The sequence below is a fragment of the Pomacea canaliculata genome, linkage group LG5, assembly GCF_003073045.1.
Source record: "Pomacea canaliculata isolate SZHN2017 linkage group LG5, ASM307304v1, whole genome shotgun sequence".
NCBI lineage: Eukaryota > Metazoa > Mollusca > Gastropoda > Architaenioglossa > Ampullariidae > Pomacea > Pomacea canaliculata.
This window is the reverse complement of record NC_037594.1, coordinates 32,828,502-32,846,876: the sequence shown is the minus strand read 5'-3', so window position 1 is coordinate 32,846,876 and position 18,375 is coordinate 32,828,502. Positions and strand designations below refer to the sequence as shown.

General features: G+C 37.5%; 1 protein-coding gene across 1 annotated transcript in view; it reads right to left on the bottom strand.

The window, feature by feature from the left end:
• Position 1: 1 nt before the first annotated feature.
• The window catches only part of LOC112563874 (deleted in lung and esophageal cancer protein 1-like), a 30,753-nt gene continuing 12,379 nt past the window's right edge, over positions 2-18,375 (bottom strand). Inside the window, 20 exon segments of the mRNA XM_025238290.1 lie at positions 2-666; positions 1,657-1,780; positions 3,925-4,078; positions 5,067-5,213; positions 5,446-5,634; positions 6,451-6,526; positions 6,818-6,909; positions 7,632-7,754; positions 8,677-8,915; positions 9,177-9,308; positions 9,916-9,986; positions 11,207-11,313; positions 13,003-13,154; positions 13,483-13,559; positions 13,765-13,935; positions 14,368-14,498; positions 16,622-16,732; positions 17,010-17,163; positions 17,529-17,671; positions 18,101-18,265. Of these exon segments, the coding sequence (XP_025094075.1) occupies positions 543-666; positions 1,657-1,780; positions 3,925-4,078; positions 5,067-5,213; positions 5,446-5,634; positions 6,451-6,526; positions 6,818-6,909; positions 7,632-7,754; positions 8,677-8,915; positions 9,177-9,308; positions 9,916-9,986; positions 11,207-11,313; positions 13,003-13,154; positions 13,483-13,559; positions 13,765-13,935; positions 14,368-14,498; positions 16,622-16,732; positions 17,010-17,163; positions 17,529-17,671; positions 18,101-18,265 (2,682 nt within the window). The 3' untranslated portion in view covers positions 2-542.

Sequence of the window (18,375 nt, the reverse complement as noted above, 5' to 3'; positions counted from 1 at the left end):
ATTTTATTATAATTTTACATTTATGCTTTGTATAAACATATATATTTTAATATGGTATTATTAAAACTAAATAGTTTGAAAATTATTGTATCAGTAATGTTCTCATGTGCGTTAATGTATTAACATCTTGATGAGCAACAGCTCCAATAGATTTTATTGCAACTGTAATTTACTAACTCTGCCAGGAAGGATTTACAATAAAACCACAAGAAGAGATTTATAGAGGTAAAGGTGTTATTTTTCATTCTCTCATAGTGTTTGATGATCATGTCCCATTGGGACCAGTCTGTGCACATTAAAGAACAGGGCACATCTTCACAGCAGCAACAGCCTCACATAGCTTAACAGTTTTTGTTGGTTAGATAAACCATTCTCAAACCTGAACTTCAAAGGTGCTGATCTTTGCTGAAGCCATATGGCCAAAGATTGATCCTCTGTATTCTCAAGATCAATGTGAATCAGTTTCATTTGTACATTTCACTTTTTTCTCTTGCATGAAGTGTTGGAAATTCGAAGCTACAAGGTTATGCGTGAAGAAACAATCAGACATTGAGTATTGCCTCATGCTTGCCATCATAGGATCCTTGGCCTCGTAAATGTAGACGCTGTGCTGACTCTCCTAAAACGCCACCAAAGAGGATCACTGCCTCGTATGTTTCAGCATGTCTGTAAAAAAAAAAAAAATGGCATTTTTGCTTATATGTCTTGAAAATACTTTCTTCATATCTCAGGAAGTTGAATATTTTAGAGTGCAAGCCCACCACAACATTTAATGTAAATTCATAACAAAAATATTAAACATATCTGTGTCAAATTATCATTGTATTTTGTTATCAAGCAAACCATTTGTTTTATAACCTCGACTAAAAGTATAGTTTTTATTTTGTATGAACTACAGCTTTTTAAACTAAGTTGATTTCTTCCTTTAAAAAAAAAACAGCTGTTATTTCCTTTTAAGCCTGAAAGAGAAACATTTCTATGTAGAGCTGTTTACTCTTATGATTTTTTTTGTGGAAAGTCAAAATATATAAAAAATAGGGGTTTTTAAAATATTTTTACTCAATATTCCTGGCTGGATATGTGTGTATTATGGTTCACATCATTGCTAACGTTAGTTTGTTGGTGTCGGCAGCCTACTCTCTAACATGGTTTAGAGACGGTACAGTGCAACATTTGCCTCTAACCCCATGCAAATTTAGGCACAAAAATCTAAATTGTTTTCCCTCCTGTAAGCCTTCTTGCTTGAACCAAATGGATTATTTTTATTTAGAATTTAACATCACCCCCAGCTGTAATTTGATTGTGGTGCACGCTGCAAGAAATATGTGCATAGAACAGCACCACCGCTGCTTCCAGATTGCGCTTAGGGAACTAATGACATCAATAGAGATGTTTAAGCTAGAACTAAATCATGGAAAGAAGTGATGCAGTTGGGATGGGGTGAGGGGAAGGAAATTCAGGCAGTTATAGCCCTTTAAAAATGGCTGTGGGATAGGGAAGATAACAGGTTTCTTTCAAATTATTAATGCATCTTTTCACTGTCAGCATGGTCCCATGCTTTACTGAAGGCTAATTCTTTCAGGTCTGCTGCTAACTAGATCAATGAAAGAGTGCTGACTAAAAGATTAAAAATTAAATGCTGCTAAGGAGACTTACTTTGCCGTAAAGTAGACACTGAGTAATGTCTTGCTATTGCTGATGTGAGTGATGTATGCATCCAGCTGCCCATGGGTTGGACTGATCTGAAAGGTGTCCTGTGTACAGGTGTCAGACTTGCTCTCTGTAATTTATAGTGTAAAAAGTACGATTACCAGAATGCAGTAGAAATGTCACTTCACGGTAGCCATTGCACACATAAATTTCCAGTGTCAAGCATAACTGATATTACTTCTCATGAATGCAAACACATCCATTATAGTAAATAATGTATAATTTCGTACACATGCAAAACATTATATTATACAGTACATCAATCATCACCATACAGTGAAAACACAATGACCAAAAACATTGGCCTCCCCGGTAATGACTGCTTAGTACCACAAATTTTTTTCAAAGCACACTCTGGCCTGGTGCTGTAAGTTGCAGTTCTTCTAGGGCTGCAACCCACGGTTCTTTCATCCGTAAGTTGCAGCTCTGTTAGGCTTAGGGAAGTAAATTAAAAGTATCCAATCCAATTGAAGTGTATTAAAAAAAATTTTTTAATTGTAGTTCTTAATTGGACCATTATTGTGAACTTGAAATATTAAAATAAAAATTTTTGTTTTGTTGTCTCAATATACACATCATTAGCGGAAGCAGGTAGCCTATATGCCCGCCAAAACGCTGTGCATCTATCGAGATTTTTAACCCCCAATTAGGTTAGTATGGAGAAGTATAAGAAAAGAAAAATATCTAAGAAAATAGAACATTTAATGATGCTTGGGCAGATTCATTTGCATTCACCTCTGACAAGAATGGCCTACCACTGTGCCTAATTTGTGGCAAGAAACTGGCCGACAATAAAAGATCAAATATCGCAAGACATTTCCAAAATAAAAAACACTGCCTTTGCTGAAAAATATTCTGAGGGAGAAGAGAGAAAACAAGCTGTTTCGGAACTAAAGGGAAAAGCTGATCTGAGTAAAAATCAATTTAAGAAATGGATGAAATCTGCAAATTCAACTACCTATGCAAGTTTTCTGGCTGCTCATGAAATAGTCAGGGATGGGAAGCCATTTACAGATGGAAAATATATGAAAGTCATCAAGATTTCAGAGCATCTATTTGTGGACTTTAAAAACAAGAGTGAAATTGTGCAGAAAATCAGAGACATGCCTCTTTCTGCTAAGACTGTCAGAGACAGAACTGTAAAAATGGCAGAAAAACAGCAAATTAGAGACGTCTTCCATTTTCTCTGTAGTACTTCATGGATACACACTATACATGTACTTGTTTATACAAAGCGTAAATGTAAAATTATTATCATTATAATCAAAACAACATATGCAGTGTTATCTTCATTTTTCAGATGTTAAAAAGTATTTGTGGCTCTTGTTATTTTGTTCCCCTGGTGTGGGGGACATCTTAACGTTGTACACCTTCTCATAAACTGTCCAAAACTTCAGACCATTCGTCAACAATTTTATACAGTAAATTCATTATATGTTTTATTTAGATCCATCCCATCGGCAGCTATTTGTGGTTTTTTAAAAAGGATAGGACTTTTACAACAAATTTAAGTCTGATCATTTAATTTCTGGTTTGTTGGCGGCCTTTTTGGGCTCCACCACCCATTTTACACCACACTTGTTTCTTTAACATCTAGTTAACTTATTATCGTGGTCTGATTTTAAGTTAAATAACTGGAGGAAATTTACCCTGAAACTTTTAAACATAAAAACTTTTTTATTGCCATGATATAGCCTTAGTTGCTGGCATGGCATAAAACACCAAAAAAAACAAACAAAAATTGTTATTTTGTTTCCGCAGAAACTGGATCCAAATTGCTCTTTGAGTGTTAAAGGTTGCTGACCACTGTTCTAAGGGTTTTGTTTTGGGAGGTGTTGTCTTTTAGCTCAGGGTAATGTGATTGGCTTGAGGAAAGATGGAGGAATGGCTATGTAGCAAGGATCTTATTCCATGGCTGGAGTATTAAACATAGCCTTGATTATCTGCTGATCTTTACCTGTCACTGGACACACAGTATTTCATTGTGCCTTGGTTTTCATGCCCCATCCTATTTCAGGATGGTCTAGTGCTGTTTCCACATAGGCCATTCATAGCCAACCTTCATATCTGTAGGTCATTATGCAACATCTAACCCACTGGACTTGGAATGGTTACCCAATTACCACAAGGCCCCAGTTAGATACCTGGTAACAATCTAGTCACCAAACATCCCAGTTTAGGACTGTAACAAGAGGGCAGCTACAGAGAACTCACCAAAGCTGGCAGACCACTTGCAGTGAGAAGCTGTGGTATTTGAAATGAATATTTGCAGCTCACGCCGTTGGCCCACAAGACAGATACCAAAATCCAGTTCTGAGCATGACAAAACCATGTTGGGCACTGCTACCTTTGCCCGCAGAGTCACTTTCTGCACATAGGAAAGAAACCATCAGTAGACATTTGCATTAAAAAACAGGCAATTCTCAACAGCCACTTCCTCAAATACCAGAGTAACAGCTTTGACTAAATGAGTTAGTGTCGTGAACTCTGGGTAGTGAGCACGCGAATTTACATAACCTAGTACACTACTAGAGTGCTAGACTACCTGACATGATGCCTGGATTCATCAGGGAAAGGGCTTGATAGATGTTCTTCAGCCAGGAACCTTGGTTTTACTGTGCTGTGTATTATATTTAGAGATATGCTTGTTTCTAACGTCTGCAGAACTGCAATGTTTGCCTTTCACAGTGTCAGCACAATCTGTCAGTATCCTTCTGTTCAAACTGCCCTCATCTTTGCCTTTGTTGTATCAAGTCTTGACAATTCTCTCTTGTCCAGCTGCATCTTCTCAACAAAGTCCAACAGCTCCAGAATTCTGCATCACTCTTCATACTCCAAGCACACAAAACTTCTATATAAACTCCACTGGCTTCCTGTCCAAGCTTTCATGGAACATAAACTTGCTATACTTTGATTCCGGTTCTTTGTAGACTCTGCTTCTTACTTCTGTGACCTTCAAACTCACAACAGTTCAATCAGGCATCTCCATATTTCTGAAGATATTCTTTACTTTTCCTAAAATCAGGAGAAAAATGGATGCCCATTCAACATCCATTTGTTGGAAGTGCCTCCATTATGTGATATGCCGTCAGCAGACAATAATCTTTCAAACATGCCTTTTTAAACGCACTTGGCCGTTATTCCATTTTTGTTGGTACTGTCTGGAGCATGAAGACGAAAGTCAAACAAAGTTACAGAGCTAGCAGAGACAGCAACTACTTTGGATCTGTGCTTCTCAGACATAAGTTAACACATCACAGGATCCTACAGACAATAAACTTGTAAAAACATACCAACGGTAGTCATACACTGCACTAAAAATATGACTTCAATGAGAAAATAAATGCTATTCTCACCTGCTGGGCTGAGTTGTTGAATTCGATAATCAGATCATCATTAATCTCAAGGCTCTTCTCTGTAGACAGTTGTTTCCCTTCGTTCTCTGTGCAAGTCATTTGATACTCAGACAGCAGTGTGGGTGTGATGCGCAAAGCCACCTTTACCTAAACAGTACAGACAATATGATTTCAGACTTTATTGCCTGTGCGGTACAGCATTCTCTTAGGCCTTTAGTCATGAGAACAAATTGTTTAACCTTCTTTCCACTTGGAAACTCTTAAAAATTTTAACATAGGTCAGATATTTTGGTGACTAGCGCAACATTGCAAAGATGTAAATTACATCATTCTACAAATTCATTAAAGCAGATATAGATGGCTATCAAGCAAGTCATACCATAATGTGATGGCTTGGTTTTAAAGTATGGAAGCCAGTTTCATGAGATCTAGTGGCGTTTGCGGTGTTACTGGCTGGGTTAAGGTTAACCATGACAAAAGGTGGGTTCACTTTCAGACAAAATGTCAAAGGTGTCTGTGTTGTATTTGACAGCTTGACACTGCAAGTGTGCAGGAACTCAGACATAACCTGTAACACAGAAGACCTTGCCTTAAAAGAATCTCATTTGTCATATTCTAAGTTCATCATATTCCACGTACAAAGAATTTTTATGTCATTCCAACCTGTTCTTGGATCATGTTGACAAAATACCTGGTTGCAGACACCTAAACACTTAAATATTGTATTTCACCTCTTCAAGAACTGTAATATAAAAGAAAACAGTATCAAAAGGCTTCTTCAGTACTATAACAGTAGACTGGGCCATCATGTTATTAGTGCACTTGACTTTGGAGCAGAAAGTCATAGGTTCAAAACTTGCTGAGGCCAGTGGCAGGAAAATTCCCTCTGCCCAACCACACAAATGGTGACAAAAATGATACCTTTTCAGTTACTGAGGAGTGAGAGGTTAGAGGTTGTGCTTCTTTCAAGACCAACTTGATGTCAGGGTGTTTCCCATCTCTACCTCAATAATTTTCTGTTCCCAACCCTTTAAGGGCTCAACCAGGTCCCCATGCAGCAGGGGAATCAACTTTGGAAAGTATATGTGCTACATAAGTTAGCTGATATTTAAAGAAAAGTAAAGATGACCCACTGAACTGTTATGTTCACCTTTAACATGTATAAATCTACAAAAAATCATGCAATGCACACCTTTTCAAACAAGCCAGCACTACTGAAATGTTTTTCAAAACTGTCCACAGGAGTGTTAAAGGCTGTAAGAAGCAACTACATGTCTTTCCCCCTTACAGGCACCACGCTGTAGGACCTTTCCCTTTTCAGATGTTCAGTTTTATGATAGAAGAAACAGTGCCACATGAAAATCTAAACTATAACTTTGCATACTTTTTCTCCATCAAGAATGTCGCTCATTGCTGCACAGTAATACATGCCATCCTCATCAGCCTCTTCAACAGTCAGTCTGTAAAAACAATTATGATAAGTATTTTTTATTTTAAATAAATTTTTAATGTGTCATTTTCATGTGTTCTCTAACAAATTTGCGTTATGGTACTGCATCATAATTTGTGCTGTATAAGAGGCACTTTAACAGCTGCAGCTAGAAGTGAACTGATGTAAAGTTAACTGTGCTAGAGATAGTGTGTTATGTCTTTACAAGGGTCTTGGGACTCCTGAATCCCAAATTTCTATTCATTTTTATGAAGCATTTAGATTAGCTCCCAACTCTGCACCGTCTCCAAAGAATACTTACAAAGCAGGTTTGACATGAGCTGTAAAGTCCACTCTAAGAGTTGCTGCTAAATATCCTTCCGATCTCTCTACTGTGCCAGGTATATTTGCGTTCTGAAACAAAAGAGATTTATCAACAATTCAATCCACACAACACTAACAAAATGAGTCATGACATAATTTTGTCACCAAAAATATACAATTTTACTAACACCTGAGTAGTATTACTAAGTAAAAGCTTGTTTATCACCCTTCATTTAGAAATGCCAAAGACATATACTTTACCTAACCCAAGAGTTTTCAATAAAAAAAGAAAAAAAAAACTAAGATTTAAGATTTGATTATTCAAACATAACACTTTTGAAAAGAAAAAAAAAGCACTTATTACTTCAGTCTAAAAATGCATGACATTTTCAGTGATGCTTTTAGCACATATTGTGTTCAGTGCAGTACTCAGCTGTGTACAGTTTCACATCAGCTCTATTGCCAAAATACATAAAGCACACACACTGTAAAATTTCATCTGCACTAATAAGAATAGCAACCAACTTGTTTAGTGACCATATGACCTGAAACTATTTAAATTGATAAAAGAAGAAATTTGTGATCTAAGAAATCATTGACAATTTCATCAAATCTGAAAAATTAATCGCCATAATTCTACAAAACAACTAAGATTTTATATTTGTGATCATTCAGCTCATAAAGAAACAGAATCAAATAAGCTGCATAATACAAACATAATAATCCTGATGGGTCAATCTTCTTTTCAGAAATACTGCATGAACAAAACATCCAACGCTTGTAGCCACTTATAGCTATTGTTAACTACATACCATGCTGTCCAGGCTCATAAAACCCATGGCATAACTGATGCAGTCAGTGGGCTCTGTCACTTCTTCAACAGGTGGAGGTGTGAAGATCATGTGCACTCCTTTGTGGTTATAAGCTGGAATTACCTGTATATTATATTTTAAAATATTAAATATCACATTAAGTTCCACTTTGTTATTGACAATTATCTAGAATCAAAGCACCTTGCAGCAAACAGCGAAAGTAAACATTTCTCCCCACATTTCAGAATGCTAATGAAGTTTTTTAATAACATCAGGTGATAGGGGACACTTTGATACATCAGGGGAATGTACTATGTTTACTGGAAAGAATGTATGCAGACACATGGGTGTCAATGTGTCTTCCCTAAGCTTGGGACACATTGGGAAATGAATGGGCTAAGACGGGTTTGTTGCGGCCCTATGCTCCCTAAGGAGTAACAAGGAATAAACTAAACTAAGATTGGGGTTAGAGTTTTATTTAGTTGTAGGATTTGCAATGGGGCAGTAGGGTTGGGTTTGGAATAGGATTAGTAGTCATCGTATAGTGAAGAAGGTGCATGTGTGTGCTCACCTAAGTCTGCATGCAATGACACAACTGATAAATCAATTATTATAGTTCAAAATTTTAAGCAACAACTTATAAACAAAGACTAAAGCTGCCACCATATCAGATTAGTTCAATACTTGGAAAAAATTATAATTTTAACAGATTGCAGTCAGGGTCATCCAGAAAGTCGATAAAACTTATTATTAAATGGTCTGCACTAATTATACCATTCACTTTTGTAGATCATTTTTTTAGTTTATGGCAATCACTTTTTCATATTTATCATCTTTTGGAAATAAGATGTCTGCCTTTATTGCAAAGATAATCACAATATTTCTAAAGCATTTTTCACATCAGTAAATAACATTCTCACTCCATCTTTGCTGTAGACTCAACAAAAAGAAAGTGACTGAATATGCTGCAGCACCTAACAGCAGGGCTCCCAACTCTCACCTGAAATTCTCATTAGCAGAATACCTAGTTCACCTCATTGCTTACCAGCTGAGAAGGGCTGATGGTGAATGGCTTCAAGCCCTCCACACCATCATGTGGCCTGAGGAAGAGAGAGATCAGTTTAGGACGATCTCTGAAGGACTGCTCTGTATTCCCATTGCTTCTCACACTGTCCTGACTGTCAGCACTGACTGTAGCATCATATGAAAATTCCTGGGATTTAGTTTCTGCTGAACCTGGTGCATAGTCAGATGGTTCTCTTGTGGGAATGGCTGGTCCTGCATCTAGTGAATACGCAATATTTTATTACGCAACAATAATGCAAATATAAAGGTCCATAATAATGCAAATATAAAGGTCCTTGTAAACTGATATTTCTTTATATCCTTCACTTTTTTCTGCTTTGTGTGTGTGTGAAAGAGAGAAAGACCAAAGAAGTCTGTACATGCATGCAAGTGTTTGGGTGGGTTATGAGGTGGGTATGTTCTTTCCCCAACCAATTACTTATCTTTACATAAAAAAAATTTAACAAACAGCTGTTTTACCTGTCACAGAAGGTACAACTTCATTACCATAAGCATCTCGTTGGGGAAAAGCTCTGCCATAGCACACAACTAAGTCCAAAAGCTTCTCATCATTTGAGAAACAGTTAAACACCTTCCAGTCAAGCCGCACATCTAGAGATGATATGATGATAATAATAATAAATGTAAAATTTGTAAAATGCATACTCACACTCCTAAGGAGCATGCTCTTAGTGCCTAAGAACAAGAACGAAATATGGACAGCACCAAGGGACAGGAAAACAAACAAATAATACATATTAATTGTAAAAGAATAAACAACAATGCTAATGAAGAATAAAATCAAATACAGAAAATGCAAAGAGGAACCAAATAACAAGAACTAAGGGTAACATGATATTGTTAAAGGGAAGGTATGAAAAAGCACTAGCATTGTTCTAATACTCATATCAGTTACATTACAGGACATCACTCCTGGAATTCATGTAACTGTATAGGTACACTCTATCTTTTTATTCATCAGATAGCTACATAATGTTCACGGATCAAAGAAATGTGATCCAGATTGCTGCCATATAAAAATATAGGAAGCCCATGTATTCTTCTTGTTTTTCCATTATACTACTGTCTGTCACATAAAGACCTGACAGATTTTAGCATGATTTACTGTGGTGCGGTCATAAAGGCCAGTAACTTCACAGATTTTACCATGACTTGTTTTGCTATAGAGTATAAAGATCTAGAGAATCTGACAGCTTACCATATGGGCTAATATTATTGATCTGCATAAAGCGAGTCACTGGAGCCACACCTGCCACTAGAGTGCCATATCTAGATAGAATAAAACACAGCCCTGTTAGCTTTCAATAGCATTGCATGTCATGAGCTAAAACAGAGAATTAATTTGTATCCATGGAGCTGTAACAGAATTAATAGTACCCACAGACAATTGTAACAAAGAAGTAACCATATCTATAGACAGCTATAATAGACAATAGTAACTTCTGACAGCCGTAGTAAAGAATAGTACCCACAAAGGGCTGTAACAAACAAAAAAAGTACGCATAGAGAGGTATGACAGAATACTGCCCACAGAGAGTTGTAACAGAGAATTAATAGTACACACTGCGAGCTGAGGGGGAAAGGGAAGTCTTTGATTGTTTTGTGTGAGATTGGTGAAGTGATGTTGTATCAATTTTGGTGCCATTATGTTTTGTTTTGATAGAAAAATTACATTATGAATAGGCAGCTGAGTGGCTGGGTCAGCTATGCTGTTGAGAGTGGAGCATGTATACTATAGTCTGTTTGGGACAAGCTAAGCCAGGGAATCATGTGCTGTGGAGAAAAGTACTTCAATTCTGGCCACAATCCTTGTGGACTGTGTCACATTCTGCCTCTTTGGTGAGAGGAAGAGATAGTCCCATGATCTTTTGGTTTCAGGGAAGTGAGGTGTTAAAAACCAGATTTTTTCATGAGGTCATCTTTTTGTGAAGGTAGTGCCCATCTCCTCTCCCTCACTGATTTTCCTTCCCCAAGCCTCTAGAGAGTCAAGAACCCATTTAACAGGTGGCTTAAGGTCAGCTGCCAGAAATCACTAGTGCCATGCAGACAACAAATTGTTCACTTCAAGCCTTGGACACTGGTGCTCTAACCACTCAACTGTTCACATCAAGATGGCTAAATCAGTGAGTCATGTGCAATGAAGGAGGAAATGAGCATTTAACTGAATTAGAGTTCACTGATCTTACCACAGGTCTCTGAACTGCCTAAACTTGTGGGATAGCACAATGTCTACAGTCAAGTGGAGGAATCATCTAGATATATACATATAAGTGTCATGTTATTTATTGTAAACAAATGCATGCCACAGTACTCAGAACATCACATCATCAACAAAATTAAAATACAGTATAATCCAATGTTTTGTTTGTCTTCTTTTTTTGCAAAATTTGTGAATTCATTGTCCCCCCCAAAAAAGCAGGTGACAAGACACAGTCTTAAAGCAATAACTTTGTTTGCCACAATGTTTGACAATCAACTGTACTTTGTACCTGAGTGTAGTTTTTTGATCAGGATTAGCAGCAGTCATCTGGAAGTTAAGCGGACACCCTGTGATGTTGATGTTTACAGGTATATAGGTAGGATCCAACTCACCTACCTGTACAAATCATGCAACATGCTATAAATATTAACTTCTCTCACAAAAAATGCAACTTTTATTGCAGTTTAAGAAAGAAAAGCAAATCAGGTAAGCACATTTTAACGATTTAATATTACATTTAAAATGCAATATTGCAGTCTGTAAGTGACTTGTGACAAAATAATACCTATGTCAAGTTTTATTTTAAGTTTCTAAAATCTTGACATCTGTGCAAGCTGCCAACCGTACAAGGTGTATGTCAAGTGGTAACTCAAGTAGGATATAAAACTGCCCTCAGTTTGGGTCTAGTTTGGATGTTCAATACGTCCACAAGCTTGTGTACAGGCTTTCCAAGAAGTATGATATGAGGAAGGCAACCTTAAGTGGCTAACACTCTCCAGTGGACAGAAAATAATTATCAGAGGGCTCTTCCAAACCTGGCTGACACCTTACTCGCATGACAGAAGGAGAATAAATCATCTTCTCCTCCATACCACCTGTATGTGGGGTGTGGCATTCTTCTTGTCCACACTGGCAAGTTGTGGATTGGATGAAGGATGCTGGGTGTGTGTGCTCATCCAATGGCATCCCTTGTTTTGTTTGTGTGTGTAAATAAGTGAGAATGTATGAAGCAAGGAAATGAGAACATTACAGGACACTTTTCAGCAAGTCTCTGTGAACTAAATACTTGGTCAATAGTTAATATGTCTTCAGCTTTTCTTCAATGCAAAGAGAACTTAGAGACCAAGACTTAAGCCAGTAGGGCAAAGACACAGGAGAAAGTTAAGAAGCTTGAGTTAGAGATCCTTGATACAAGGGGCCAGTCAAGGACAATCGACCATCAGGATTGCCAGCTGTCATCATGAATCTTCAAGGACTATGTGACCAGAACTTGGGCTACCTGTCAAAATTTTAATGCCAAGGTTGGCAGAAAGAGCTGTCATTTTCAAGGGAGAGGATAACATCTCTGTGCATTTGCCTGCACTGGAGTGGGGAGGAATACAACGCTTCAGGATGTTTGTCGATGGCTGTACATGGTATTGTTCATCATTGTGTACTCTATAATAGGGAAACAAGCAGTCATAAAAATGTACTATCCCTGGACTAGAACAGCATTTGGTATCCATGTCCCTGAGACAGCAGTCATCACTCTCTGACATGGGTAATGACGACAGTCAGATACTTAGAGAGGAGTCCTCAGTGTGCTGCCCCTGCTGACTGGGGACCTACCACTCATGTCATCACAACATGTAGAGACTGAGATGCATCAAACATTTTCAGTACAAGAGCAGGCAGTAAATGGCACATCGTAAAATTAGTAGTAAGGATAGCATGGATAGTACTGGGACTTCTTTAGATGAGCCAAATTGTTGTATGTACTTGTATAATTTGTATGTTTAATAAATCTTTATTGTTGTTCTTACAGTCATATGCTGTTAGGTCTTTTGTCTGGGAAAGAGCAGGGGTGAGGGTTTATAAGATGTGTGGTTAAGTTTTAGTGACTGACAAGTGATCGTTGTACACATTTCCCCGCAGGTTAATGTTAACATGGGTGGCAAAAGTTATATCATAACCGCCATCCACATGCCCTGTTCCTTGGGACCAATGTTCACCTTTGATGTAAAAACGGAGGAAGTGTTTATGATTAATGGCCGAGAACCGAAAATTACTGAGAAATTAAAAAATAAAAATAATATCCCCACAAACCTTGCAAATAATGTTGTCACAGTAGTGACCCCACATGTTTGAAAAAGCAGTGACGGCAATGATCTGTTCACTGAATGGTGTTAGTGTGCCTGAAGAAGGCTGAAGAAGGAAGGCAAGTCCTCTTTTTAGACCAAGTACAGTCCTTTTCATATCTGAAACACAATTAGGCAAAAATAACAAAGTGATTCAAAAGAGGCCTTCATACAATTAACATCTAAATAGCATTTTTCTTCAAAAGCTTACAGAAAATCTTGATTCAATGATTTTCTTCTTATATAGTATCATGCAGGGGAAGTAAAATGCCAATAGCTTCAGCACACATATGTTGGAAAAAATTGAAATCTCCTCTGCATGAAAGTATAGAAATTGACTAGAGTCTTTACATTTAATTCAATGGTCACTAAAAATATTACTGCAAATCTCTCCTTAGCCTTTTAACCACAGCAAAATAGAAAAAAAATGCATTCCGGCAGGACTCACCAGCCATAGACTTGACAGGCATCTTGCTCAATGGATCTGCCAGATTAGGTGTTCGTATAAGAGAAGGTCTTCCTTTGCTGCACAGAAAGTTAATAAAAACAAAGTTCTCAGTGTCAAACTAAGATCATAGCATATTAAGTTCATTATAATGCTGTTTCAATGTTAAGCACCACAAGAAGAGATCTTTTAGTAATTGAAATTATGTACAAACTTAACTAAAAATTAAGCAAATTGAATTACGAGCTAACTACCATATTATAATATTAAAGATCCAAAGATCACCTGTCAGAATGTCCAGGATGGTTGAACTGTGGCGGTGATGGAACTACAGCAGGAAACTTTTCCATCACCAAAGAGAAGTCAGCTGTTATCGCTGTCTGGTTGCAGATGTGCAAGTAAAATGTCTTTGACTGACCCAGTGTCATATCCTCAATATTTAAGAAGCAGTCATCCCTGTCACAGGCATTACATTACAGTGTAAAATAAAAGTTGTTGTTTTTTTTTTCTTTACAAAGCCTTAAAAGTTGAAGCCCGTGAGAAATATGTCTTCTAACTGATCAACCTGTGTACATCATGACTGCTTATATCCCACTCATATTAACATTTGCTACCACACACACACCACAGAGTCTTTATGAACTACAACTGAAAGAAAATGGCTTACATTATCGATAAAAATTTCTAACTTTTAATCATTTATTGTGCAACTGCACAAAGCATTCCATTTCATATTACATGAATCCTTTTTGATTTTCAGCCTTTGGACCAAAATCTATCTCTATCAAGAATTGATTTTCTTTTATAGCACTAAGTTTCCAAAGTTTAGTTGGGATAAAACTTAAGTTAGAAAAGTTTCAACTTCATTTTAACATCCAAGAAAAATACCTGATCAGCAAGCCATCAGTACAAGTTCTGTATCTCACTGACAGGCCCAAGACTGTGCAGCTGATGTTCAGGAAAAGAGGTTCCTCCTGACCCTCAATAAAACATGGAATCCGCACTTCACTGAAGTCTCCCTGGAGAGTTACATCTCTTCATTAAACTTCAGTTCTAAAAGGTATTACAATATTTCATGGTTCTCAAAACTTTTTACATCCAGCAACATAGTGACAGATTGAACTTTGAACTCAACAAAGCCTGGAATTGCTTGCCAGTTGTAGATCCTACCCATTACTTCTAATCAAGACAAACACAATGTACAATGATTTAGATCAAAATTTCCCAAGCTGCAGTTTTATGGAATTCTCAAAACACTGTGGGACTAATTAAAAATGAGACAAACACAATGTAAAATGATTTATAAGGGTTTTTAACTATAAAACTTTTATGAGGCATAAATTTTGTCTTCAATTTTGAACAACCTTGTCAATGGTAACTTTAAGTGAAACAGAACTATTTCCCTCAATTAAAGTCTAGACTATTTATTTAATAACTTCATTTCCACAGCCAGAGAACCTTAAGTAATTATAAAGGCCTGTGTACAAGCTTTTAGAGGGCACTTATGTAAGACAGCCTTAAGTGACCATAGAGAGCCAAGTGAGAAGAGTGTGCCAGGGTGAGGTGTGAATGTGGGGCAGAGTGACCCGTTGTGACAACTGGACAGAAAAAAAAAATCAGAGGTCATTTTACACCTGCTAGGATGGTGAGAGAAATTTTCTACTCAACCCTGCCACCTGTAAGGGGATAGAGCTAGCCACTGGTTGGTGGGTTGGGTAGGGTGGTCTTACGCTCTACGCTGGCTAGTGGATGATTGACATTTTTAAAGGATACAGGTTGCGTTCATCCAATGGCACCACTAGTTGAATGCCATGTGTGAGATTAAGGAAACAAGAACTTCTCCAGGCACTTCTCAGCATGTCATCAGTGCAAATGGAACACTTGGTCAGCAGTTGTCAATATATCTTCAGTTGTCTTCAATGCCAAGAGACTTTTCTACACACCAAGATGAGCAAGGAGGGCAAAGACTTGAGAATCAAGATAAATTTGGGACACTTTGGTTAGAAAACCCTAACACAAAGGGTCAGTCAGCAACAACGGACTGTTGGGACTGCCAGCTGTCACCACGAAAATTCCAAGGACTACATGACCAGAACTTGGGCTACCTGTGACAGGTAGAAGTTTAACACCAAGGCTTGAAGGAGAAGTCAAAGGAGAAGAGAAAGTCTGTGTATTCACTCACACTCCAGCATTCACTCTGGAGGATTACAACACCTCAGGGTAGTGTTTGTTTGGTGGCTGTACATTGTTCATCCCAGTGCAGACTATTGTATAACAGTGTAGTTGGGTGAACAAGCAGTCACTGAAATCACATACCATCCCTGGAAAGGGACTGTGCTCATTACTCATGTCACTGGGAGAGCTGTCATTGCTCTCTGACATGGTTGGCGAACTGAGTGGGAGGTGGCACTTCAAAAGGAGAGTCATTGGCATGCTACAATTCGTGTCATCACAAGTGCAGACTCTCAATGACTGAAATGCAAGAAGAATTTGCATTACATGAGCAGCAGTAACAACTGCCACTGCTAAGTTGAATTGCGTGTGTATGTGAGAGTGGATGGTGGCTTAATGGGAGTTAATGGCACTGCAACATTGAAAGTAAGGATAGCATGGATGGTACTAGGACCCCTTGTAGATAAGTCAAATGGGTATCTACATATTTTGCTTCACTGGTATGTTTATTACGTTGTTTCTTGTAATTTGCATTGCACTTTGTTGGGTTTTTCATTCGTGGAATAGCAGGGGCGGAGGGTTATGAGCAGCCCGTTGTTAAGTGACTGACATGTGAACATCATAGTTAACGTTTCCCCTGCAGCAGTATTATTGGTAGTCAGAGTTATGCCCTGTGACACTCATGTGCACAGTTCCCCAGGACCTATGTCTCACATTTGATGAAAAAATGTGGAAAGCTGTAATAAACCTTTAAAAATATAACAAAGTATTTTGTAGAATCAATATGTTTAAAAATAAATTTTATGCTCCTGAATGTTATTCTTTTGCATAGTGTCAACAACATAGCTAAACCCCAAAGCTTGTGAGCAGGATTCCAATTGCATCACACTTCCTCGCTACAAAATGTGCTGTAATTATACAACATATAATGCATTCCCACTGAATGAAAACTAGACTGTTTCCTACTAACCTCTCGTTGTGCGCAGAAACTGAATGACAAAACACGTTGCTCCCGCTCTGTCAGCAAACCTCTAGGCTCCCTAATATTGATGATGCAGTCACTAGCATGAGATCCCTCTGGCTGCAAAAAAAGCTGTACTATTTTAAGACTTTCTAGTTTTATCTTTAATAGCCAAGTACATAGAAAAAGTAGAGAGAATACTTTTTTGACATCCATGAAAGTTTATGTAAAACTTTCCTGGCAAACACAAGCACCTACAGATGATGATATAATTTGTCTTTATTAAGGAATTTGTTTCATGCTACAATATTTTTATTATTATATGACCTTCAATGCAATTAATCTTAATGGTATAAGCACCAAGTTAATTCAAGTTTATCAAGAATCATCCACATACTGCATCCCAAGCAAACTTTGAAGGCAAAAGTGTCTGGTTGTGGATAACAGCAGTGAATTCAGCAGGGACACCCACATAAACCTCTGGAAGGAGGATGTTACAAGCCAGCAGACATACAACAGGCTTCTGCACTTCTGCGCAGACACCCAGTGCTCTGAACATACAGATGAACGAAATTTATTGCATGCCTAAAATTTTCCATTCTTATAGAAATGTTCATTGTAAAATAATTGCTAATCAGTGCAATTGATATGCCACTTTAATATCATTATTTCTGATTCTTCATTTTTTTTTGGTGTACAAATGGCCTACATTTTTAACTGCTTCTTTGTCATGTAGTACATCCTGCCACTGCATATTACAAGATTATATTATTGATAGATCAGATGTAACTGAGGGAATTCTTTTAAAATTACAGGGTTTTCAAGATGCTTTTTTTATTATAGCTTCACTAATTTGTTAACTCATTATAGAATCATTTTCATTGTGATCTTAACAAGAAGCTAATTGTTGACTCACACTGTGCCACCATTTTCCACTTCCAGGAGAAAAGTATTCTGTACAGTCTTCGTGTCAGTTGGTTTGTATACTACTGTAACTTTTGTCTCCTCTAAGGGTCGCAACTCTCCAGAGTTAGGTATAAAGGTGAATTCACTGGCTTTCTTTGTTGTGAGGAGGAAATAAAACCAAGAAATAAACATCTCTCAGCATTTCTAAAAAATCATGCTGTGTTTTTGTGAAGTATTTTGATTTTTTTTTTTTAGCCAACCAATTTATTTTTAAAACATGCACAATAATATACTACACATATATATACACAATCTGATATGATCTTTGTGTAAGAACATCTATGCAAACATATCACATGCATGAACAATGAACAAGACAGCAGTGCCTGACTATAGTAGATATGCATATGAATGTAAGTATATATATACATAGTGTGTAGATGTGTATCAGTGTGTGTGTGTATTTGTGTGCTTGTGTATGTGTGTTTATCATGAACAGAATAATATATATATATCCATGTTTATGCATTGAATAACTATTTTCTAGTAGCAGTCAGTCCTTTCATGATATAACCAACTAACCGAAGCTTCTATCATGGATTCTGACTGTAGATGAGGCATATCCTTCAGTGTCCACTTTGTGGTAAGCTGCACCATATTGGTGAGTGTCAACTCCTTGGCCACTGTATCCCCCAGACGTACAAGGCCAAAGTTCAGGTGTGGTTCATCAATGGTTACCTCTGGGCCCTGTGTACCCAAACATCATTGCTGTTAATGATTGCGTGCATCAAAGATTAACCTGGACACATGGAAATGCTCATAGGGTTTTTATCATACTGACAGAAGTGTTTTATTTG